The sequence below is a fragment of the Hylobates moloch genome, unplaced genomic scaffold (assembly GCF_009828535.3).
Source record: "Hylobates moloch isolate HMO894 unplaced genomic scaffold, HMol_V3 SCAFFOLD_4, whole genome shotgun sequence".
Classification (NCBI taxonomy): domain Eukaryota; kingdom Metazoa; phylum Chordata; class Mammalia; order Primates; family Hylobatidae; genus Hylobates; species Hylobates moloch.
In genome coordinates this window covers 87,869,076-87,896,110 of record NW_026652279.1, presented here as the reverse complement: position 1 = coordinate 87,896,110, position 27,035 = coordinate 87,869,076, and the positions used below count along the sequence as shown (strand labels likewise).

General features: G+C 39.8%; 1 protein-coding gene and 1 long non-coding RNA gene across 2 annotated transcripts in view; one reads left to right on the top strand and one right to left on the bottom strand.

Moving 5' to 3' along the window:
• KL (klotho) overlaps positions 1–24,428 on the top strand; it is a 47,977-nt gene extending 23,549 nt beyond the window's left edge. The window contains exons 2-5 of the mRNA XM_032149150.2: positions 14,160–14,670; positions 15,441–15,709; positions 20,907–22,008; positions 24,091–24,428. Of these exons, the coding sequence (XP_032005041.1) occupies positions 14,160–14,670; positions 15,441–15,709; positions 20,907–22,008; positions 24,091–24,428 (2,220 nt within the window). The remainder of the gene's footprint in view (positions 1–14,159; positions 14,671–15,440; positions 15,710–20,906; positions 22,009–24,090) is intronic.
• LOC131383381 (uncharacterized) lies at positions 15,332–15,792 on the bottom strand. The gene is made up of 2 exons (XR_009213370.1): positions 15,639–15,792; positions 15,332–15,553 (listed from the first exon to the last, which is right to left on the bottom strand). It is a non-coding gene; the product is annotated as an uncharacterized LOC131383381 (long non-coding RNA).
• Positions 24,429–27,035: the final 2,607 nt, after the last annotated feature.

Here is a 27,035-nt window from a genome sequence, read left to right as displayed (position 1 = left end):
TTGAGCCAAATTTGGAAGAAGTGAGAATTTTCAGTTAATAATTGGGGAAGATAGTATTAAGAGTAAGTGGGGTTCATTAGGAACTACTTAGAAGAGGCAAGTCCAAAACAGAAGGCAGAAAGGGATATGAATATGAAGGAAAAGTAGAATGCAACTTCAGGGCTAGTAGGTTGGCATCCAACGTAGGTACAGCCCTGGATGAGGAGTAATGAGAAACTGACCTGGCTGTAGCAAAACAACTAGGCTGGGAAGTGATGCTGTTTACATTTATATGAGATTCTACTGGTCTTCCTGTTACTTTGTAGAAGGCTGTAAGGCTTGGTGCTCAGAGCTAGAAATGCAACTTATTTGATTTGCTAAGAAGTCCAAAGCAGGTAGGGGTGCCAAGCTGCTGCCTGTTCACATATATTCGTCTAACTGGGTGTCAGGGAAGGCAGATATGAGCCCCCTTGCATAGGTTAAATCCTGAGCAACTTTTAAGGAACTGCACACAGAGACTACTGGCTGTTTTTTGTGGATAAAGTTGTAGATAGTTATTTTTGGGAAATTATTTATATGTTCCATTAGGTGGTTGTTTTGTGGGAGGCTGTTTGAAATTCTGTCTTAAGGAACTGCAGCTTATAAACCATAGTGCTGATAGAAATAAGAGAAATAATTTGGTCTACGAACACAAACATCAGGCTAGTTGGCATGCTTATGTAAACACCACACAGTAGCAGTGACTTTTAAGGAAGTCCTCAGAAATGTAATCCCGATACTCTTCTTGAAGTTGAGGTAATAGGGTGCCAGAAAGAAAAAGAAAATAAATCTCTAGTGCCTTCTAAAATTTTTTGAATCCTTTGACCTTTTTGAAAGCGTGCACCTTTAATTCAGAACTAAAGTAACATCTGGAGGGCCCTTTTCTTAGATAGGGAGAAGACATAAATGAGCTATTTGAATTATTTTCTGCTTATGGGCTGCATTTAATTTCTTCCACCATTGGTCTCAGTCCATTTAATTAAGATTATTTGTAGGATTAAATTAATCCTTTAAGAATTATTCCATTTCAATTTTTAAAAAATCTAAGGAATGGTAGATAACAAAAAGCGGTCCATTCAGTATTACCCCTGAAACGTATTTGGGTGATTGGTGATACCATCCATGTCTTCTCCAACTTCAGCTTCATGTACTCAGCTGAGTACCAGGCGTCTTCATTGAAAGCTAGATTTGTGACCTAAACAGAACTTGATCCCTTCCCTTCCCCAACTCCTTATTTTTTGTTTTCTTTGAGTTCCTTGATTCCTCTTCCCCTCCTCACATGCCACGTGTAACATCCAATTCATCAGCAAGTTCTACAGATTCTGCCTTCAGTGATAGCCTAAATCTAGCCACTTGTTACTATCTTTTTTGGTCCAAACCACCATGATCTTTTGCCTGGACCATTGCAATAGCTGTCTAGCTGGTATCCTTGCTCCCATTTTGTCCTCCTAGATCCTATTCTCCACGTAGTAGCCAGTGATTTTTGGAAACTTATCAATCATTACCCAGACACAATGAGTACATTTACATAGTTGTTTGATTCCATTTACATAAAGTCCCACAATCACTCTATGTACTGGGAATCACAACAGTGGTCTCCTATGTTGAGAATTGATTAGGAGTCACAAGGAAACAAGGAGTAATATTCCATTCTATTAACAGACCACACTGTTCATACATTCTCCTGTAAATGGATATTTATGTTGTTTTCAGTTTTTTTGCTGTTGTGATTAAAGCTATTGGGTTGGTGCCAAAGTAATTGCAGTTTTTGCCATTTAAAAAGTAATGGCAAAAACTGCAATTACTTTGGCACCAACCTAATACTGTAAGTATCTTTGAACTTACCAATCAAACATTACTACAACATTTGAATAAGAAACACTTACATAGCATTTACAATTCTAAGTGCTTTCCACGTATTGACTTAGTTAATCCTCACAAGGATATAACCATGAGGTGCTATTACTATCTCTACTTTACAGATGAGGAAATAGAGGCACGGACTTTAGATAATTTGCCCAAGGTCCCACAGCTAATCAGGGGGCAGAATTAGGAAAGCCTGGCTGAGTCTATGCTCTCATCACTTGCTCAACTCTGCCTGGAATGCCCTTCCCGTACGCTCTACCACCTCTGCCCAATCCTCCCGGTTCTCTGCTCCATCCACACACCCCCATCTCAGTCCCAGTCTTTTTTAGCATTCTTCACTTTTTCTGTTAAAGATCCTCAGACAATGCTTCCTTGAAGAAGACTTTCCTATCTAAACTGCCTTCCCATCGCAATCCCTGTTACCTTCTATCCTTTCTCTGCTTTATTTTCATTTGTTCTCTCTCTTCCTCCCAAGAATGTAAGCTCCATAAGAACAGGATCATATTTTGAATCCCCTAGAAAAGTGCCTAGTGTAATATTTGTCGAATGAATATGATCCCTGTAATTAAAAGCTAAATAATTTTTTTTTAACTAACAGATTACTGTAGTAGTTTCAAAGATGAATTTATGTTTTGGAGAAAATCAGTATTCTCTTGCCACATAAATTGTAGGTAATTATATTTCTATACCTGAATAGCTTCTCCAATGACTAAGATATTAATCCATTATATATTTATTAATCTATAGATCTTTAAAATTGATGCACATATTTTAAAAGCAATTTGATGAATTTTGATGACTACATACATCTGTATGTGTATGGATATCTGTAACAAATATCCAAGTAAAGATATAGAATATGCTCATCACCCCAGAAAGTTTGCTTGTGACTTCTAATCAATTCTCACCTCCGTAGGAAACCGCTGTTGTGATTCTCATCACCATAGACTGATTTTGGGACTTTATGTAAATGGAATCAGACAACTCCGTGAATGTACTCTGTGTCTGAGTTCTTTCAATCTACACAATCTTTTTGAGATTAATCCATATTACTGCATAGAACAGTAGTTCACTCTTTGCATTAATGAGTAGTATTCCATTGTATAAACAAACCACACTGTTTATACATTCTCCTGTGAATGGACATTTGTGTTGTTTTCAGTTTTCTGCTATTGCGATTTAAGCTACTATAAGCATTTTTTTTTTTTAATTGAGACGGGGTTTCGCTCTTGTTCCCCAGGCTGGAGTGCAGTGGCAGCGATCTCAGCTCACTGCAGCTTCTGCCACCTGGGTCCAAGCGATTCTTCTGCCTCAGCCTTCCGAGTAGCTGGGATTACAGGCATGTGCCACCACACCCGGCTAAGTTTTGTATTTTTAGTAGAGACGGGGTTTTACCATGTTGGTCAGGCTGGTCTCGAAGTCCTGACCTCAGGTGATCCACCCACCTCAGCCTCCCAAAGTGCTGGGATTACAGTCGTGACCCACTGTGCCCGGCCAGCATCTTTGAACATATCAATTTGTAAGTTTTATCTTAATATTGTACAAGTCTTTTGGGGGGCTTATGTTGTCATTTCTCATGGTAAATACCTAGGTATGAACTTGCTAGATTATAGAGAAAATCTATGTTTAATTTTATAGGAAACTGTCAAATAGTTTTCCAAAGTGGTGGTACTATTTATACTCCCACCATCAATGTATGAAATTTTCAGTTGTTTTACATCCTTGCCAGAATTTCTTGGTAGTCTTTTTTTTTTTCTTTTTTCTTTTTTTTTTTTGAGGCAGCATCTCACTGTGTTGCCCAGGCATACAATGGTGTGATCTTGGCTCACTGCAACCTCTGCCTCCCAGGTTCAAGGGATTTTCATGCCTCAGCCTCCCAAGTAGCTGGGACTACAGAGGCGTGCCACCACGCCCAGCTAACTTTTGTATTTTTAGTAGAGATGGGGTTTCACCGTGTTGCTCAGGCTGGTCTCGAACTCCTGGCTTCAAGTGATTCACCCGCCTCAGCCTCCCAAAGTGCTGGGATTATAGGCGTGAGTCACTGTACCCAGCCTGTTGTTAGTATTTTTAATTGTAGGCATCTTAGTGGGTGTGAGTGCTCACTGGGGTTTTAATTTGCATTTTCCTGATAGTGTTGATGCTGAGGACATTTCTATGTGTTTATTGAGCATTGGTGAAGATTCTCTTGTGAATTATCTGTTCAAATATTTTGCTCATGGTGGGAAGGGGAGTTATTTTTCTTTTACTACTGATAGGTAGGTAGGCTTACGTATTTATTTCAGATATAATTATTTTGTCAATTATATACTAATCATAAACAAAACTGACAAATTGGACTACATCAAAATTAAAACCTGCTCATCAAATGTTAGCAAAATATAAAGGCAAATCACATACCGAGGGGAGATATTTTAATATATGTATATTTATATAGTGCTTTCTGTGTTCTAAGAAGTATTTTCCTACTCCAAGATAAAGAGACTATTCTCATACATTTTGCTCTATACGTTTTACGGTTTTAGCTTTCAGCTTTGGACCTATGATCTGTCTCAAATTTTTGTGCAAGATTGGGGTTTAATTTTTTCATACACTTTTCCGGTTGTCAAAGATCATTTGTTGAAACGTCTTTCCTGTTGCCACATAATTGCTTTGACGCATTCGTTAGAAATCAGTTGGCTGTGGGTTTATTTTGGAATTTTCTGTTCTGCTCCTTTGATGTATTTGTCTATCCTTATGCCAATATCACACTATATTAAATAATTATAGCTTTATAATAAGTCTTGAAATCAGGTAGTGTGAATGTTTCAACTGTGTTTTTCCTTTTTCTAGTTATTTTAGCTGTTTTATGTTCTTATTATATATATTTTAGAATCAACTTGTTCATTTCTACAAAAAGTTTATTGGGATTCTGGATGAGATGGTGTTGATTCAATAGGTCAATCTGGGGAAATCTGATAACAATATTGACTCTTCCAATCCATGAAAATGGTATCTCATTCTTTATTTACATATTCTTTAATTTCCGTTAGCAATGTGTTATAATTGTAGTAAACTTGCACATCTTTTGTTAAATTATTTCCTAAGTATTTTACGATTTTACTACCACTGTAAGTGGCATTGTATTTAAAATTTATTTTCCGTTTGTTTTCTGTTCATATATAAATGCAATTGATTTTTTTTTTTTTTTTTTTTTTTTTTTGAGACAGAGGCTTACTTTGTCACCCAGGCTGGAGTGCAGTGGTGTGATCAGCTCTCACTGCAGCCTTGAACTCCTGGGCTCAAGGGATCCTCTCACCTCAGCCTCCCAAGTAGCTGGGACTATGGGCGTGAGCCACTGCTCCTGGCCAAATGCAGCTGATTTTTGTATTGACATTGTATTCTGCCAACTTGCTAAATTAACTTATTGGTTTTAATAGCTTTTCTGTTTTTTTTTTAAATCCCTTAGGATTTCTACATAGACAATCATGTTTTTAATGAACAACAAAGTTTGTTTTTTTGTTTGTTTGTTTGTTTTTCCCTTTTCAATCAACATGCCTTTTATGTTTTTATTTGCCTTACTGCACTGGCTAGGACCTCCAGTACAATTTAAATAGAAATGGTGAGAGTGTTTAAATGTACTCCTGTGTATATTTTATTCTTTTGGAATTTATTATAAATGGAATTGTTTTCTTAATTTTCTGTTTGGACTGTTCATTGCTATTGTACAGAAATACAACTGACTATCGTGTGTTGCTCTTGTAACTTGCAATTTTGCTGAAATCGTTTATTTTTTGCAATAGATTTTTGTGGATTCTTTAGGATTTTCCATATGTAGAATCATGTTATCTGTGAATAGGGATAGTTTTACTTCTTTTCTAACTTGGATAGTTTTTTCTTTCCTAATTGCTCTGGCAAAAACTTCTAGTACAATGTTAGAGAGCAACAGTGAAAGCAGGCATCTTCCTTTCCATCCTGATGTTAGGGGGGAAGCTCTCAGCCTTTCACTATAATGTTGGCTGTGGATTTTCATAATTTTTTGTTTGTTTGTTTTTTTGTTTGAGACGGAGTTTCGCTCTTGTTGCCTGGGCTGGAGTGCAACGGCTCATCACAACCTCTGCCTCCCGGGTTCAAGCGATTCTCCTGCCTCAGCCTGCAGAGTAGCTGGGATTACAGGTGCCTGCCACCACATCGGCTAATTTTGTATTTTTAGTAGAGACGGGGTTTCTCCATGTTGGTCAGGCTGCTCTCAAACTCCTGACCTCAGGTCATCCGCCCGCCTCAGCCTCCGAAAGTGCTGGGATTACAGGCATGAGCCACTGCGCCCGGCCCATAAATGCTTTTCTTAATCATGTTGAGGAAGTTCCTTTCTAGTCCTAGTTTTCTGAGTGTTTTTATTATGAAAGACTTTCAGATTTTTGTAAAATGCTTTTCCTGCATTAATTGAGATGATCATATGGGTTTTCTCCCCCTTTACTCTATTGATGTGATGCATTACAATGATTTTTTTTATGTTTACCCATCTTTGCATTCCTAGAATAAATACTAGTTGATTGTGCTGTATAATTCTTAAAATATGCTGCTGAATTTGTTTTGTTAGTATTTGGGTGCATTCTTTTGCATCTATATTCATAAGGGATATTGATCTGTAACTATTATTTTCTTGTGATGGCTTTATCTGGCTTTGGCATCAAGATAATGCTGGCCACATAGGCTAAGTTAGGAAGTGTTCTTTCTTTTCCTATTTTTTGAAGAGCTTGAAAAGAGTCATGTTAATTCTTCTTTAAATATTTGGTACAATTCACTATTAAAGCCACTAGTCGTGGGCTTTTCTTAGTTTAAAAGTTTTTGATTACTAATTCAATCTCTTTTACACCTAGATTAGATTTTATATTTTTTCCTTAGCCACTTTTGGTAATATGTGTGCTTCCGGGAATTTGGCCAGGTCATCTCTGCTATCTAATTTTGTTGGCATCCAAATGTTCATAATGTTCTCTTGTAATCCTTTTTATTGTAGAAATGATATATAGAAAAGGTCAGTTACCACTTTCTTTTATGATTGCATTAATTTGCTTCTTTTCTCTTTTTTTCTCTAGTCAGTCTTGCTAAAGTTTGGTCAGTTTTGTTAATTTTTTTCAAAGAACCAACTTTTGATTTTGTTGATTCTATAATTTTTCTACTCTGTATTTTGTGTATATCCATTCTAATTTTTATTAGTTCCTTTATTCTGTTAGCTATGAGTTTAGTTGGCTCTTCTTTTTTATTTTCTTAAGGTGGAAGGCTAAGTTATTGAGATATATCTTGTTTTTTTTGTTGTTGTAGGCATTTAAAGCTGTAAAATTTCCTCTGAGCATTGCTTTAGCTGCAATTTATAAGTATTGGTATGTTATATGTTCAGTTAGTTTTTTGTATACACATTTAAGTTTTTGCTAATCTACCTTGTGATTTCTTCATTGACTCATTGCTTGAGTGTGTTAACAATTTCCACATATTTGTGAATTTTCTAGTTTTCCTTTTGTTATTGATTTCTAGTTTCATTTCACTGTGGTAAGAAACAATACTTTTTATGATCTCAACAGTTTAAAATTTATTAAGACTTATTTTCTGGCCTAACATATGATCTGTCCTGGAAAATGTATCATGTGCACTTGAGAAAAATGTGTATTCTGCTTTTTTTAGGTGGGTGGCATGTTCTATTAATATATATGTCTGTTAGCTTTAGTTGAATTATAGTGATGTTCAAAGCCTCCATTTTGTTATTCATATAACCATGCCAGATTTTTAATGCTGTCCATTTGCATAATATGTCTCTTTCCATTCTTTTTCTTTTACATGATCACTTTATATTTATAGTATATTTCTTGCACACAGAATGTAATTGAAACTTACTTTTCTAAAATCTACTTTCTTTTTTTTTTTGAGATGGAGTCTCGCTCTGTTGCCCAGGCTGGAGTGCAGTGGCACAATCTCGGCTCACTGCAACCTCCACTTCCCAGGTTCAAGCAATTCTCCTGTCTCAGCCTCCTGAGTAGCGGGGATTATAGGTGCCTGTATTTTTAGTAGAGACGGGGTTTCACCATATTGATCAGGCTGGTCTTGAACTCCTGATCTCATGATCCACCTGCCTTGGCCTCCCAAAGTGCTGGGATTACAGGCTTGAGCCACTGCACCCAGCCCCTAAAATCTGCTTTCATAGCATCTGTCTTGTACTTGGAACATTTAGTCCATGTGTATTTGAATATTTATTGATATGTTTGGGTTTATGTTTACAATCCTGCTATTTTCTTTTTGTTCCATTTGTTTTTTGTTCTTTATTTCTGCATCTTTTGGATAAATCAGATTTTTTGGTAATTCATTTTTCTTATTTTATTGACTTTTTAGAGAAACCTTTTAATATTTTTGTGAGTTTTAGGGATTACATTATTTATTCTTATTATTCTATTTAGAATTAATATTGTTAATCCCATTCAAAAATTTGTTTGTTTCGCTTTTCAGTTCTAGAATTTTCATGTTTTCTTCAGTTGTTGTTTCTCTGTTGTTATTCTCCATTTGTTTATTATATCTATCTTTTCTTTGAAATCCTTGAAAATATTTATAATAGCTATTTTAAAGTCCTCTGCTAATCCCAATATCTGGGACATCTTGGCTTCTGTTGATTTTGAATACTTCTTTTTTTTCCCTTACTTAAGGGTTTCATATTCCTGCTTTTTCACATATCTAGTAGATTTTTATTATGCTCTGTGTGCTATGAATGAGACATTATAGGGAGCCTGGTCAATATTGTCTTTTTAAAGGGTGTTGTATTTAGTTTTGCCAAGAAGTTAAATTACCAGATTTACTTCATGTGGCTTTAGTCTTTGTTAGAGCTGGTCTATTCCAGCTTTGTTCTTACTTCTCAGGTAATGACCTTCCTGAGTTTCAGCTGGATGCCTGAAGTGCTCAGCTGCATTTTTCTACTCTGGCTATTCTGAAATGCAATATTTTCCAGATCTACCCAACCTTTGGTATTCATCTCCCAGACCTGTGGCTGCTTCTCTTTGCTGAGCCTCACAAAATCTTGTCCTGTGCATGGACAGCCAAGGAAACCTTGGGAAATCTCATGCAGACTTCTGGGTCCTTCCTTTGTGTAGATTTCTTCTCTCCTGGATGTTGACCTGCTTCAGAGTCCTCATCATTGCTTTCTGCCTTTTCAGCTCAGTGATAGTGCTGTGTATTGTGTGGGCTTCATTTGCCTCAACCATACCTAGAACACAACCCAAGGCAGAAAGCTGGAGTGGACCTGAAGTTCATCACCTGTTTCCTTCCACCCACCATTTAAAAGCAGGTTATTTGTGTGAAACTTTGTGTTGGGTTCGTGAGGGATACAAATAGGCAAATGACAGGGAGCTTATAATTTAGCCAAAGAGAAAATGTCTATATGTTCTGTGGAATTCAGAGTATTTTCCTCGACTTCCAAAATTATTTTCCTCAACTTCCAAAATCTGGGGCTACTAGCTAGTTAGTAGGAAGGAATTCCAGATCCATTTTTCTCCTAGATTTTTTTCAGACTCCATGTTTCAAAATCTAAATGGAAGGTAAGAAGGAAGCAAGGACGGCATCACATACCAGAGAGACTTATACCCCAAAGTGGATCATCAGCACATTATGAGATAATATGGTATTATTCTCAGAGGCCTGCCATATAAAATTCCTTCTAATTTATTTTTTTTAATGGTATGTGCCTGAAAATTCTCTGTCTTTCATGGTCTTGGAAGCAAAATAAGAACCAGAGTAGCTTATGAGAGAGTTTTCCTGCTTCAGCCCAGAAAAATGTTGCTTCTGTCCTAGACCCTTTGATCTGGTTCTTAGTGCCACCCTGCATTCCTCTAGATCTGTTTATTGAATACTGGCTCTGTTGCAGAGACTTTGCTAGAATCTGAGAGATAAAAGACTCAATGCCTTCAAAACACCTACAATCCAGACACTTAAATAAATGCAATAATATATGGTTAAGGTCTTGGATAGAGGACTGTCATAGAAACACGCAGAACAGACATTTAATCAGTGCTAGGGAGAGGGAAGATGTCAAGGAATGCTTCCTGGAGGTGGCGACGTCTAAGCTGAGTTTTACAGTGGGTGTAAGGGTGAAGGAACTGGGAATAGGTAAAACATACCTTAGAGAGCTGTACCTACAAAAACATGGAAGCCTAGAGAATCTTAGAACTTCAAGTGGGGTTCAATGTGCCTGGGACTTGGATTTCAGGCAGAGAAAATAGGGCAAGTTGGAGAACAGGTAGGCAGGGTTAGATGAAGCAGAGACTTTTAATAACCACCAAGCAGACCTGCCATCCAACTGCTATGAGCCATTTTCTCTTTTTGAATTTTATTTTTTTGATCTCTAGAGCAATACATGTTTATGGCAGGAAATGAAAAAAATACATAGATGAGGAAAATGAAGTGAATTATACCACCCACAATCCTGCCGTAAAACAGATTTTAACAAGTTATAAATCTCTCCAGATCAAAATGCTACTAAACTCTACTTGCTGTTTTATAACCTTTTTCTGTTCAGTTAGTATTTTAGAAACATTTTTATATGTTAATAGATATTCTTTTGCATTATCTTGAATAACAGTATTTCTTTAGTTATACTATCATGTATTAAAACATTCATACATTGTAAACATATTTGAATATTAGACATTTCAATTGTTTTCAATGTTTGGCTATTAAAAATAGTATTTAGATGAATGTTCTTGGCCATACAGTTAATAACTTCACTGAGTCTTTGTCGATAACTTTGTTAAATCCCAATCTTAAGACAACAAGCCTATAAGATTAACATACCAGGAATAATTAGAAAGCATTTCAAGACCATATGTAACCATCTCCCTGTTAATCATCCTTAGTTGTTGCAACGTCCTAAATAGTGACCTTCCCACACTCTGCCTCGTAATATTTAATCTGTCAAATATACCATCTGCAAAGGGAGTGAACTGGCTCATGAAGAGGTGGTGAAGCTGGTTCAACTCAGTTTAACAAACAATGGGGGCCTTCGTGTGCCAGGGAGGGAGTGAGGGAACTCCACAGGGAGCTCAGTCTGGGGAGGGATGCCCCTCATTATCTGCAGTAAATGATATGAGAGAAGTATGTGTGAGACTCTTGGTGCCCAGAGGAGAGGCATGCAGCACAGTATGGGGGGTCCATGGGGTTGCAGCAATTTCTTAGAGACGGTGCCATGCCTGGGATGACCACCAAGTTGGGATGCTGTAAAGAGTAATCAAATAAGATTCAACACGGTTTTGGCATGAGGTGAGCAGTTAATCCAAATGATATCTGAAATGCTTTCTAATACTGCAAATTAATTCCTCTGTGAAATAATCAACTACTTAAAAGACACTCTCACTTGCATCGTGTCATTTAATCCTCAGTGTCCCTATGGGACAATAGATGTCATTCCCACTTGTACAGAGCAGTAAGTGAGGTTCACACCGATCATAGTTAGAGGAGTAGGGAATCTAAACCTAAGTCTCTTCTACTCCAAACCCCAAGTTTTATCAGTACATCACATCACTACTGTGGGCTGAATTCCTTAGCAGGGGTTGTTTCCTCCACCTGCAATATTCTTCCTTTTGGTTTGTTCATCCTCTAGAGAGAGAAGGGTAAGCATTCATGGAGTTCCTCCTGTTGCAAACTCTGCATTAGGAGTTTTACATGAATTGTCTCATTCAATCCTCACAACGGTCCTGTGAGGCACAGGAAAGTTCGATTTACCTGCTCAGATTAAGGAATGTGGCCAACTCAAGAGTAACAAAGGCCAGGTGCGGTGGCTCATGCCTGTAATCTCAGCACTTTGGGAGGCTGAGGTGGGAGGCTGAGTATCGCTTGACCCCAGGAGTTTAAGACCAGCCAGGGCAACACAGCAAGACTTCATCTCTACTAAAAAAAAAAAAAAAAAAATTAGCCAGGTGCCTGCAGTCCCAGTTACTTGGAAGGTTGAAGTGGGATGATTGCTTGAGCCTGGGAGGTAGAGGCTGCAGTGAGCCATGATCACACCACTTCACTCCAGCCAGGGTGACAGAGTGAGACCCAGTCTTAAAACAAAAAAAAAAAGAGTGATGGAGCAGGAACTTTATCTGCCGTCAGAGACCATATATGTCTTTCCTTACGGCCCAGGTCATTTATCATGTCCTTGCTAAACCTCCTCCTCTGAGCCTTGTTAAAGTCCTCAAGGTTAGAAGACTGGTTTATAATTATAAAAAATTCCATTGTATGACTTAAGCTACCTGCAAAACTGACCGAGATTAATACATTCTTTGTTTGCTTTCACTCTTGCACTCCCTGTTCAGCACTTATTCTACAGAAAGATGCCTGGTAGATTTAGGACATGACTGTTCATAAGCCTCAAATGGGGTCAAATTAGGAAAGTCCCCTGGTTTTTGGTCTCAAGAGGTTAATTGCTGAGTACTAGCCTGGACTGCTCGATGGATTTTATGTTTAACTGTTGTGTTTATTTGTTTGTTTGTTTTTGTCTTGTGAGACACATCTTTCTCTGTCACCTGGGCTGGAGGTCAGTGGTGTGAACATGGCTCACTGAAGCCTCGATCTCCTGGGCTCAAGTGATCCTCCTGCCTCAGCCTCCCTAGTAGCTGGGACTACAGGCACACACCACCATGCCCAGTTAAGTTTTTGATTTTTTGGTAGAAATGGGGTCTCACTATTTGCGCAGGCTACTTGTGAACTGGTGTCAAGGGATTCTCCCAGTGTGCTGGGATTTCGGCCTCCCAAAGTGCTGGGATTGCAGGCATGAGCCATCATCCCAGCCTCGTTTAACTGTTAACGTCATGAGGTTTCCTTTCAACGAGGAAGGGAGGCCTAGGGAGGTGTGATGGGGAAGATGGAGAAGGGTAGGAGACGTCATAAAACTAACAGAAGTGTGGCACGATTAAGACCCTGGTTTCTTAGACCACAGAAGCAAGTGCCACTATTCTTTTGATCAACATTTGATGCTCCATTTCCTTCTTAGCATATAGATAGCTGCTTCAGGTCATGAAAAAATACATTTAGTGAAATGAAACATAGTAGATATGTTCACCAAGAAACTAAAAAGAAAAGTTAGCCATAAACTATCTTATTCTATTGAAATGTTTGGCTGAACCCATAAGAATGTTGATGAGGCCATTCCTGGATGCCTGTACTGAAATGAACCACGAGAGGAATATTTAGGATATGTTGAAGAGGCTGTTTGGCTCAATGAACAAAGGAGTTTCTGCAGGCCCAGGGAGTGGAACGAAAATTGGCATGATCATTTTGGAGAATATACGGAGTCAAATAGAGAATTCGAGTGGAGTTTTCAAAGAGGATATGTTAGGGGAATAAAGGCTGATAAACAACACTATTTTGTAGGAAAATAGGGAGAGTAAATCAAGGAATCCAAAGGGAAAGAGAAACTCACTTCAAGTAGGGGAGAAAAAACCCCTATAATTTTCACTCTTCTTTGTAAATAAAAAGGAAACAAATGAAAATAAGATATTAGAAGTCAGTAAGAATTTATGAGAGTATAAAGTTGGTTTTATGGATGCAAAGCCCTTTTCACTGCCGTATGAAACTCCTGGCTGCATGCTAACAATGGACAACTGATTTCCTTGCAGCTGTATTTTGCTGTTTTTTGCCCTTGGCTTGGACCTAGCACCCTGGGTCTGTGGGAAACCAGAACTGTCCCAGAGTTCTGGAGGGTAGGCCAAGGTTAGATACTGGAGTGGGTTCCTTAATTTATTGTACTGATTCTTCTTGGGAAGGATGAAGATTGCTTGTTAGAATTTTAGCTACGAGAGATGACTATGAAACAGTAAATTAACTCCAACGACCTGAGTCATTTTGAAAACTCCCAGTCTCAGGATAAAAAATATAATCCTATTTAGAAATTCCTGGTGTGATCACAGATGTAGCATTGGTTCTTTTCACGAAACCCGTAAATTAAAAAGTACATAATCCAAAGTCAATTAAATAGCAAGATATTATAACAAATGCTTTTATTTCATTAGCTTTTCAAAATGTGGTAACTACACACTCAACCCAAGGAATTTACATTTTTCCACTGACTGCTAAAAACCAATGGAAATAACCCTAGTCCTGGTAGCACCTCACTGTGGGGTGACCTACCTTTGAAATAATTTATTGGTTCTAGCTGATTTTTATATTGTTAGTCATTAAGTTAGGCTTGATGAGAAACAGATATAATTTGAGTTGGGGATTCAAGTATTATATTGCATTTCTGCTCACAACTAGACATAAATTTGCCATGGTTTTTCTCTTCATAGGCTCATGCCAAAGTCTGGCATCTCTACAATACTTCTTTCCGTCCCACTCAGGGAGGTCAGGTGTCCATTGCCCTAAGCTCTCACTGGATCAATCCTCGAAGAATGACTGACCACAGCATCAAAGAATGTCAAAAATCTCTGGACTTCGTACTAGGCTGGTTTGCCAAACCCGTATTTATTGATGGTGACTATCCCGAGAGCATGAAGAATAACCTTTCATCTATTCTGCCTGATTTTACTGAATCTGAGAAAAAGTTCATCAAAGGAACTGCTGACTTTTTTGCCCTTTCCTTTGGACCCACCTTGAGTTTCCAACTTTTGGACCCTCACATGAAATTCCGCCAATTGGAATCTCCCAACCTGAGGCAGCTGCTTTCCTGGATTGACCTTGAATATAACCATCCTCAAATATTTATTGTGGAAAATGGCTGGTTTGTCTCAGGGACCACCAAGAGAGATGATGCCAAATATATGTATTACCTCAAAAAGTTCATCATGGAAACCTTAAAAGGTATGATTGTGGGTAAAGTTCTCATTTCCTGCCAAAATCTTTTGGAAAAAATATCTCTAAGATTATCTAACATAAACGATGTGAATTTATATTTTTAAATCCTAATGGAGACTTTCATTTCGGCAATAGTAGGAATGCATTCATGTAACACCTTTCTCATTTGGAGTCTTGAGGAACTTGAATTAATTTTTAAAAACCCATTTGTAAATAAGAAACTGGTTATAATATTTGTAATTACTTAACTTTAAGTTATTAATCTAGATTTTTAGATTAAATTGAACATAAAACAAATCCCAGGATATCTAGCTCTCTGCACATGTTTTTCAGTTCTTGTTATTTTGGTTGAATAAAACACTTTAAAGAAAAAGGAATGTCCATGTTTCCTAGAGAAAATAGTATAAACAGATCATGCTTTTAAGGCCTTCATTTATTTATTTATTGCATCAGACACAAAGCTGCGTGTCTAGGATGGAAAGTGGAACAAGACATCTTTCCAGCCCTGTAGAATATCTATTATAAATAACGAACTATTTTGTCAAGGTGCTCAGAAATCCAAAAAACATATTAGATAGGCTGATTTTGAGGGCATTTATTTGTAGAGTTATATAGGTTTGATTAGAGTCTTTCGTCAAGAAGAAAAATCATTGGCTTACCAAACAAGAAGCATTACACTCTATTTATTTAAGTAGGAAACACTCAGCTGCTCTTGAACCATGATGCAAGTGCCCAGCGAAGGGTCATGTTGCTCTTGTCCCCTCTTCCCTTTGCAGCCATCAAGCTGGATGGGGTGGATGTCATCGGGTACACCGCGTGGTCCCTCATGGATGGTTTCGAGTGGCACAGAGGTTACAGCATCAGGCGTGGACTCTTCTATGTTGACTTTCTAAGCCAGGACAAGACGTTGTTGCCAAAGTCTTCAGCCTTGTTCTACCAAAAGCTGATAGAGAAAAATGGCTTCCCTCCTTTACCTGAAAATCAGCCCCTAGAAGGGACATTTCCCTGTGACTTTGCTTGGGGAGTTGTTGACAACTACATTCAAGTAAGTCAGCTGACAAAACCAATCAGCAGTCTCACCAAGCCCTATCACTAGTAAGTAGTGCTTCCTTCCTAGGCTGATTGTCATGGTACATTGTCCGTTCTTTGAGCCAAAAACAATTCCTTATGAGCACACTAAGGGCAGAATTTGGAATGCTGCACCCTTCTCTCCAAAACTCTTCCAATCTTCATCTTGTTTAAGTTAGATCCAAAGAGAAATAAATTTAAAGCATATCAATATTTAAGATCCGATTAAGACAGTAAAAAGATAAAACACTTTCTTTTCATACTGTGGTTTTTGATCCTTTTTAAGGCAGTTGAGTTTTTTCGTGAACAGGATCTAACGCAGAACTCCAAAGCCTCCAAGTTTCAGTGGTGCTGCTGAGACTGAGGCAGGAACATTAGGCAGAGTCCTCCAGAGGCACAGCTGTGGGCTCCACAAATGTGCAGAAATACCCTAAGAAAGTAAACCCTAGATCCAATGATTCACTGGTCAGAATGTCTTTTTTAGCAATAGTCATTGAAATGATATGAAATTTCTTCAGAATGATCAACCAATATTTATTGAGCATCTTCTCAGTAGTAAGCCCTTAGCATTCTTTTAGATTTCCCAAATTTTGAAGGGACTTGTTTTCCAGCATTTGACTGGATACTCTGGTAAGCACTTGGTGGATGTCTAGTGTGTCCGAAGCCTTGTGTTAGTTGCTCGGGTTGCTTGGTTAAGGGGAGTGCAGGTAGAAGGTATACTGAGATGAGTAAGGGCAACCTTTGCTTTCAAAGGAGCAAAGCAGTCTACTGAGCGAAAACAATGTAGGCACAAATGATGCAATGGAGTGAAGCGGGCAAGGTGGTAAGTAACAAGGGCGGGGCTGGGGGATTGCTGCTGATAGAGTCCCAAGTGTGGAAATAGCCCTCAAGACGGAGACAGAGTTCAGTGTCCATAGACAAGCAGTTGGCTTTGACATGTTGGGTTATGGTAGCCAATTCACTGGTTCTGCAAATCACAGCTTGAAAGGAAACACTTGGAAGAATGTGAAATGGGTTGCTGTTTTCTTGTAAATATCCAGTTGAAATCTTTTATTTATAAGGAAATAAATTAACACTATCCTTAATACATATTTTGCTAGTTGGGATTATTCTTCTTTTTCAGACCATCCAGTTCATTTTACAGGCAGTCTCAGACTTAAACCCTCACCTTCCACTTAAAAGATGACTGACTCATGCCTGTAATCCCAGCACTTTGGGAGGCCAAGGCGGGCGGATCACGAGGTCAGGAGATCGAGACCATCCTGGCTAACACGGTGAAACCCCGTCTCTTATAAAAAAAAAAAAAAAAGACTGGATGTGTCATCTTTTATGCCAGGATATGTGAGCCCAGGAGAAAGGCTTCTGAGCTCCCTCCTGCTCAATGTGCAATTTTCTGCCCTGCTCCAACTCTCTCCTTCTCTCCCAGCCTCCTGCTATTTGAAATCTCCTTATCCTAATTTCCCTCCTCAGAGTGGATTCCACTGTGGGGTTCACAGAGGATCTGAGGTGGGAGAAGTGAGGCTGGTGAGGAAGAAGGGGAGAAGGAGAAAGGGAAGAAGACCTCCGCAGCCCTCCTTCCTCCTCCTCTTTACTGTGGTTGGGGATAGATCGGATGGTCCCTGGTCCTTGTTCTATCTCTTGACCTTCTGCCTGCTCCCTGCTGAGCACGGATCTCTGATAGCAGCCTGAGTCTGCAGGTTCAGTCCTTTGTATGCGGCACAATCTCCCAGCCAGCATTGCTGTGCAGATCGTGGGAACGAATGCAGAACAAGAGTGGGGGTGTCGGTGTCGGAGGGAGCCCTACTTCTCCGGCTCTGTTCCTCATCCAGGGGCTGTGAGCTGGCTTTGGGAATTGGTGAGTAGTAAGAAAGTCTTAAGGGTACATCCTATTTCCTTTAGGGAGAAGAGAAAACGCTGGTCAGAAGCAATAAGAATAGCAGTGAATAGCAAGGGAGATGGGAGATAATTCCTTTTCCTACTACACTCTAGAAGCTATTGTTTTAGAATTTGACCTAAGGTCAGCCACTAATTGGCCCCAGAGGTCTCTCTCTCAGATCACACGGTCCTTTTTTCCTCATCAGCTTGGGGACCCCACCCCTCCTCCTGGCAGAGTCTCCTCCTGTGCAGAACCCAACAAACACAAAATTAAGTCACTCTCAAACCCACAGTAGATGGGAGCTTCTCTGGAAGCTCTCTGGTGGGGAAAGGCTGCAATTGCTGTTTTCTTCTTCTGGTTTTCATCTCAGGCTTTGTGTTATATTGACAGTACCCTTCTCAAGCTAACTCCCTAACTGACATAGTCAAAATAAGTTCTTTGTATGTCACTTCTGAGGTGTGTGTGTTTTCACTTACAAACAGTACTGTACAGCTTTAAGACGTTATATTAAAGTCCTGAGAAGTGATTTTTAAACCACTGAACTTCATCTTTTCCCTCCTGGCTAGTATGTCAGACTTTCAGTGTTTGAGGCATGCATTTCACCTGAACAACTTGAAAAATAATATCCTAAGAAGCACACAACCTGACTTTAGGCTCATTCACGTGGATTGTCACTTTACTTGGACCCACTTTCTCGGCTGAGAGGTTTGTTTTCCCATAACCATGGATGCTCATATTTAATATAAATATTGAACTCACTATGTAGTGAGGACATAGAGCCTCTTTAACTTTGGTCCCTGTTAGGAGAAAGTTTCTCCCATAACATACTAAATACATGTTTTAATAGCCATTCCTTAGGAAAGGTCCAACTTTACTATTTTATTTTTTTAGTAAAATCTTAGTTAACAAATTAATGGAGGTTAGGTGGAATTTTGCCCCAAATGTCCTGTATTTTCTTTTTTTTTTTTGACAGAGTCTTGCTCTGTCATCCAGGCTAGAGTGCAGTGGCGTGATCTCAGCTCACTGCAAGCTCCGCCTCCTGAGGTCACGCCATTCTCCTGCCTCAGCCTCCTGAGTAGCTGGGACTACAGGTGCCCGCCACCGCGCCCAGCTAATTTTTTGTATTTTTAGTAGAGACGGGGTTTCACCGTGTTAGCCAGGATGGGCTCGATCTCCTGACCTCGGGATCCACCCACCTCGGCCTCCCAAAGTGCTGGGATTACAGGCGTGAGCCACCATGCCCGGCCTGTCCTGTATTTTCAAGAAACATTTTTTTTCCTCCAGAAACGATACCCTAGTCTTTCATATTTGTTTTCAGATGGACTGAATAAAAGCTGTTGTTTTGGAACAATCATAGTAAAAAGAAAAGTTATGAATTTAGTCAACTCAGAGCTCTATAAAAATAATCCAAAAAATTCCTTCAAACTCTGAACACTTCGAAAGAGCGTGCAAATATTCTCTCCTTCAAAGCTAAGGAAACATGATTTGTGGGGTGCATCACAGTGGAAAAATACTTCTGACAGCATTCCCACAGCATTAGGGGAAATGCATGTGTGGGTGTTCTGCAAGGGACAATTCTCCAGAAAAGGCAATTTCCCTTTGACATGCTGTTTTTAATGACTTTTCTTTATAAACACACTTACCTCTCCAGAGAAATAGCAGTGCATTTGCAACAGGCCCGTAAAATGTAACAAAACCTCTGCTATGGTTTCTGACCCCTGCCTTTATACAGAGCATCAGACCAAGGAACCTGTTCTAACAGGATTATTTCAGAGGGAAACACAGACTTGGGGTGCAGATAGATCTTCCAGCTGGATTTTTCACTTTGCATTCCTTCCACAGCAGACACATGAAGGAATGATTATGTGATTTTAATTTTATAATTTGCCCACTTTTCCTAAATACTTTTTTAAAATTTTTATTTGGGAGGATTTTATAGCATATGATTGAGAACGATAATCATCATCATTGTTACAGAAGAATAATTTAGAAAAATTTTTTAACTATGTTAAAAATTCCACTATGGGTGGATGACAATATTGTTCTTTCCTTCCACATTCTCCCTCCTTGGACTTTCTTTTCTTTCTTTCTTTTTTTTTTTTTTTTGAGATGAAGTCTTGCTCTGTCACTCAGGCTGGAGTGCAGTGGCACGATCCCGGCTCACTGCAACCTCTGCCTCCCGGGTTCAAGTGATTCTCCTGCCTCAGCTTCCTGAGTAGCTGGGATTACAGGTGTGCACCGCCACACCTGGCTACTTTTTGTATTTTTAGTAGAGATGGGGTTTCACCATGTTGGTCAGGCTGGTCTCGAACTCCTGATCTCATGATCTGCCCTCCTCGGCCCCACAAAGTGCTGGGATTACAGGCATGAGCCACTGCGCCCGGCCTCTCTCTCGGACTTCCTACCATCAGTCAGATTGAATTTGTTAAATTCTGTCACTGACCCTAAACCCAACAAAAGGCAAGAGTTATGTTTATTTAGCACTTCCTCTACCTATAGCAAACCTCAATTTAGAACGTAATTTTAAGCACCATTTAATTATAAATATCTTTTCATTTTCTTACTTAACTCACTCAGTTTTTTAAATCTTTTTTTTTTTGAGACAAGATCTTGCTCTGTCATTGAGGCTGATGTACAGTGATGTGATCATGACTTACTGCAGCCTTGACCTCCCAGGCTTAGGTGATCCTCACACCTCAACCTCCCGAGCAACTAGGACTACAGGCCCGTGCCACCATGCCAGGCTAAGATGGGGTTTTGACATGTTGCCCCAGCTGGTCTCCAACTCCTGGCCTCAAGTGATCCTCCCGCCTCGGCCTCTCAAAGTGCTGGGATTATAGGCATGAGCCACTGCACCTGGCCAACTCACTCACATTTTAAGTTTTTTCTTTTTTTCATCTATTTTTTTTCTTCTTTTTTTTTAATTTGAAAGCCTCATGCCATTAGTGATTTCTTATATTAAAAGAAAAGCACCCAAAAATACTCTGCTTACATAACACCAACCAGTAGTGTGCAAGACTCATTAGCATTTGTCATCTGAAGTGACTAAATCCAGACTTTTGGGGGTCACATTAAAGAAAGAGTTGAAGAGTTAGAACTATGGGTAAAGCGAGTGTGCATATCAGAAAGTGGAATATTGTCTTCCTCAGGAGCTGACAATTTATGAAAAATAGTTCACATTCTCAGCTAGAAAGGCTTCTATTTTTGCTCATATTCTGGCTAGTTTTGCGAAATAATTGCTTTGAATTACTTCCTCAGGACTGTCCAGGTGACGCTAATGTTTACTCTGCCCTTACAGGTAGATACCACTCTGTCTCAGTTTACCGACCTGAATGTTTACCTGTGGGATGTCCACCACAGTAAAAGGCTTATTAAAGTGGATGGGGTTGTGACCAAGAGGAGGAAACCCTACTGTGTTGACTTTGCTGCCATCCAGCCCCAGATCGCTTTACTCCAGGAAATGCATGTCACACATTTTCGCTTCTCCCTGGACTGGGCCCTGATTGTCCCTCTGGGTAACCAGTCCCAGGTGAACCACACCATCCTGCAGTACTATCGCTGCATGGCCAGCGAGCTTGTCCGTGTCAACATCACCCCGGTGGTGGCCCTGTGGCAGCCTATGGCCCCGAACCAAGGACTGCCACACCTCCTGGCCAGACAGGGCGCCTGGGAGAACCCCTACACTGCCCTGGCCTTTGCAGAGTATGCCCGACTGTGCTTTCAAGAGCTCGGCCATCACGTCAAGCTTTGGATAACGATGAATGAGCCATATACAAGGAACATGACGTACAGTGCCGGCCACAACCTTCTGAAGGCCCATGCCCTGGCTTGGCATGTGTACAATGAAAAGTTTAGGCATGCTCAGAATGGGAAAATATCCATAGCCTTGCAGGCTGATTGGATAGAACCTGCCTGCCCTTTCTCCCAAAAGGACAAAGAGGTGGCTGAGAGAGTTTTGGAATTTGACATTGGCTGGCTGGCTGAGCCCATTTTCGGCTCTGGAGATTATCCATGGGTGATGAGGGACTGGCTGAACCAAAGAAACAATTTTCTTCTTCCTTATTTCACTGAAGATGAAAAAAAGCTAATCCAGGGTACCTTTGACTTTTTGGCTTTAAGCCATTATACCACCATCCTTGTAGACTCGGAAAAAGAAGATCCAATAAAATACAATGATTACCTAGAAGTGCAGGAAATGACCGACATCACGTGGCTCAACTCCCCCAGTCAGGTGGCGATAGTGCCCTGGGGGTTGCGCAAAGTGCTCAACTGGCTGAAGTTCAAGTACGGAGACCTCCCCATGTACATAATATCCAATGGAATCGATGACGGGCTGCATGCTGAGGACGACCAGCTGAGGGTGTATTATATGCAGAATTACATAAACGAAGCTCTCAAAGGTAAGGAGCCCCAGCTGCGGCAATCTCCTGAAGGTTATGTCACCAGAGGGCATGACACTTGATTAAATCTCCAACATCAACACACACTGTCACCCTTGGAATGGAGGGCTGTCCATTTTGTGCCTCGCTGAAACAGTCCAAGAGATATCTAGAATTTTCCCAAGGATAAAGGAGTGTAGCTAAAAGTAGAAGACCAGATATCCCTAGCCCCTACTCTGGATCTATGCAAACGTAGATTCTTGTCTTCCATCTTGGATGGCTCCACAGCAGTCTTAACTGTTTCATGTACATAAAGCAGTACATAAAGATTTAACCTTGCTGGGCATGGTGGCTCACACCTGTAATCCCAGCATTTTGGGAGGCCAAGGCAGGAGGATTGCTTGAGCCTAGAAGTTTGAGACCAGCCTGGGCAACATAGTGAGACCTTGTCTCTACTAAAAATCACAAAAATTAGCTGGGCACGGTGGCATATGCCTGCAGATTCAGCTACTTGGGAGGCAAGGCGGGAGGATTGCTTGAGCTTGGGAGGTCCAGCTGCAGTGAGTCATGATCACAGCACTGCATTCTGGCCTGGGTGACAGAGCAAGACACTATTTAAAAAAAAAAAAAAAAAAAAAAAGGCCAAGCACAATGGCTCATGCCTGTAATCCCAGCACTTTGGGAGGCTGAGGTGGGTGGATCATCTGAGGTCAGGAGTTCAAGACCAGCCTGACCAACATGGTGAAACCCCGTCTCTACTAAAAATACAAAAATTAGCCAGGTGTAGTGGTGCACACCTGTAATCTCAGCTACTCAGGAGGCTGAGGCAGAAGAATCACTTGAACTCGGGAGGTGGAGGCTGCAGTGAGCCAAGATTGCGCCATTGCACTCCAGCCTGGGTGACAGAGCAAAAGACTCCATCTCAACAACAACAAAAAAGATTTAACCCAAGTATATCATAGTATATTGAATTATGTAAAACAACCAGTTACCAACCAGGTCCAGGTTTGTTCTCTCCGTGTTGTAAATCAATCACTGTGACACAGGTTTTGCAAAAGAGAAAAGATTTATTCATAAGGGGACCAAGCGAGGGGGTGGGAGAATAACTTCCAATCCTGCGTCTCTGAAGACAAGGCTTAGGAATATGTATGGGTTAGGGAATGGGTGGTCTAAGGCATGGTGAAGAGTGATTGGCGGGGGTGGAAAATGAAGTAACAGGTTGGACACATGTACAGAAAATGGTGGTGTTAGCATGATCTGAGGGTAGAGTTTTGGGCCCTCTGACATCAAAAGACCACCTCCTAGGCACTTGTGCAGGCCCAGTGGAAGGGTCAGTGGTCTTAACTAGTTTGAACTGGACAGGAGGTGCCCCAAGTTCTTGGAAAAACAACTGAAGTGACCGTTGCCATGGTAACCTATGAATGTCATCTATAAAGTAGCCAGTGAAGGTTAAGTTTCAGCATACAGTGGGACAACCTTCAGCTTCATGGAAAAAGGAAAAAAAAAACACACACACACACATACACACACAAAAAGCAAGTGACCAAAAGCAAGCAGGACAGGCAGACCTGATCCAATTAACCCCTGGGTTTCAACCCTGCTAAATGCAGCTCAATATTTGTCTTGATAATTTGCCTATTTGGCTTTACATAAAATAAAACCTTTTCTGATGAAATCTAATTGAGCCTGAAGTTGTATTAAATGGTATCAAAAACTTCCGAGTGGGAAGGCTACGTAGAAGTGGCCAGGCATGGTGACTCATGCCTGTAATCCCAGCACTTTGGGAGGCCGAGGCAGGCGGATCACAAGGTCAAGAAATGGAGACCATCCTGGCCAACGTGGCGAAATCCCATCTCTACTAAAAAAAAAATACAAAAATTTGCCAGGTGTGGTGGTTCTCACCTGTAGTCCCAGCTACTCAGGAGGCTGAGGCAGGAGAATCTCTTGAACATGGGAGGCGGAGGTTGCAGTGAGCCAAGATGGCACCATTGCACTCCAGCCTGTGTGACAGAGCAAGACTCTGTCTCAGAAAAAAAAAAAAAAAAGTGATGTGTTGTGTGCAAAATACGTAATAACTACTCTCCTATCCTTTTGTTTTTCCAGCCCACATACTGGATGGTATCAATCTTTGCGGATACTTTGCTTATTCGTTTAACGATCGCACAGCTCCGAGGTTTGGCCTCTATCGTTATGCTGCAGATGAGTTTGAGCCCAAGGCATCCATGAAACATTACAGGAACATTATTGACAGCAATGGTTTCCTGGGCCCAGAAACTCTGGAAAGAGTTTGTCCAGAAGAATTCACCATGTGTACTGAGTGCAGTTTTTTTCACACCCGGAAGTCTTTACTGGCTTTCATAGCTTTTCTGTTTTTTGCTTTTATTATTTCTCTCTCCCTTATATTTTACTACTCGAAGAAAGGCAGAAGAAGTTACAAATAGTTCTGAACATTTTCCTATTCATTCATTTTGAAATAATTATGCAGACACATCAGCTGTTAACCATTTGCACCTCTAAGTGCTGTGAAACTGTAAATTTCATACATCTGACTTCTAGAAAACGTTTTTGTGGCTTATGACAGAGGTTTTGAAATGGGCATAGGTGATCGTAAAATATCGAATAATGTGAATAGTGCCAGAATTTGTTCTCTTTTTGGGTGATTAAAAAACTGACAGGCACTATAATTTCTGTAACACACTAACGAAAGCATGAAAAATAGGAACCACATCAGTGCAACATTTGTGCAGAAATTTGAATGACAAGATTAGGAGTATTTTCATCTGCACCCACTTCTAAATTTAATGTTTTTCTGGAAGTAATAATTGCAAGAGTTCGAATAGAAAGTTACGTACCAAGTAACCATTTCTCAGCTGCCATAATAATGCCTAGTGGCTTCCCCTCTGTCAAATCTAGTTTCCTATGAAAAAGAAGATGGCAGATACAGGAGAGACGATAGAGGGCCCTAGGCTGGAATGTTCCTGTCGAAAGCAATGCTTCTATCAAATACTAGTATTAATTTATGTATGTGGTTAATGACATACTTAGAGACCAAATTATGGAAATGTATATTTTATATGATTTTTGAGGTCCTGTCTAAACCCTGGGTCCCTGAGGGATCTGACTCACTGGCACCTTGTTGAGGGCCTTGCACACAGGAAACTTTTGATAAGTATCCGCGGAAAAATAAACATGAATCCTGTGATATTGGGCTCTTCAGGAAGCATAAAGCAATTGTGAAATACAGTATAGGCAGTGGCTCTAGGTGGAGGAAAGGAGGAAAAAGTGCTTATTATGTGCAACATTATGATTAATTTCAATATACACCATTTTTGAGCAGAACTTGGAATGAATGACACGACCTTTCCCTAGAGAATAATGGTGAAATAATCACTCATTCTATGAACAGTGACACTACTTTCTATCCTTTAGCTGTACTGTAATTTCTTTGAATTGATAGTTTTACAAATTCTTAATAGGTTCAAAAGCAATCTGGTCTGAATAACACTGGATTTGTTTCTGTGATCTCTGAGGTCTATTTTATGTTTTTGCTGCTACTTCTGTGGAAGTAGCTTTGAACTAGTTTTACTTTGAACTTTCACGCTGAAACATGCTAGTGATATCTAGAAAGGGCTAATTAGGTCTCATCCTTTAATGCCCCTTAAATAAGTCTTGCTGATTTTCAGATAGGGAAGTCTCTCTATTACACTGGAGTTGTTTTATAGATAAGTCAATATTGTATCAGGCAAGATAAACCAATGTCATAACAGGCATTACTAACCTCACTGACACAGGGTCATAGTGTATAATAATATACTGTACTATATAATATATCATCTTTAGAGGTAGTATGATTTTTTCATGAAAGATAAGCTTTTGGTGATATTCATTTTAAACTGGACTTATTAAAATTGAATGCTAGAGAATCAAGTTTATTTTATGTATATATTTTTCTGATTATAAGAGTAATATATGTTCATTGTAAAAACTTTTAAAACACAGAAACTATATGCAAAGAAAAAATAAAAATTATCTATAATCTCAGAACCCAGAAATAGCCACTATTAACATTTCCTATGTATTTTATTTTACATAGTCAGATCATATTGTATATAGTTAGTATCTTTATTAATTTTTATTATGAAACTTTCCTTTGTCATTATTAGTCTTCAAAAGCATGATTTTTAATAGTTGTTGAGTATTCCACCACAGGAATGTATCACAACTTATTTAACCATTCCCGTTTGTTAAACTAGTTTCTTATTAATTAATGTTGTTAGACTAGTTTCTTATTAATTAATGTTGATGAATGTTGTTTAAAAATAATTTTGTTGCTACATTTACTTTAATTTCCTTGACTGTAAAGAGAAGTAATTCTGCTCCTTGATAAAGTATTATATTAATAATAAATCTGCCTGCAACTTTTTGCCTTCTTTCTTAATCATATCAGTGGTTGCTAGCTAATTTTTTTTTTAATTAAAAAAAACTTGAGTTGACTAAACTACATAAGATGTGATGGGAGCAGTGGAGAAATGGGTGTGACTGCAAGAGGCCTGACCCACGTGGCTGGAAGATAGTAGGGGTGGGAGGTCGACCCAGGCTAGGCCATGTGTGGAGCAGAGAGAATTTCAGAGATGAGACAGTGAAATACACAAGAGCTGAAAAGGACAAAACAGAAGCCAAAGCAGCGAAGAGAAGCGACCTCTGAGAACCATCCAGCTACCTTCTAATGCCTGCCTCATGCTGACTCTTAGTCGGGTACAACTTCGCAGGTGGCTCGGGGTGAAAGAGAGGAGGGAGGGCATCTCTAGGATCAGCCCTGGGACACTAGGCGGTGGCGCTGGAGGCGGGGACTTCCTGGCCCCGTGGGGCGAAGTGCACTCATTTCTCCACCGCGTCTCAGAGCACCGCGTTCTTTTCACTCTAGTCTTCTCCTCTGATGCCTTCCTCTCATGAATTCTGGTGTACATATAATACAGAAACCATTCTCCAGAATGCCTACACCTCTTCTTCCATTGAGGGCCAATTCTACAGGGGCGCTAAGTGGCCGA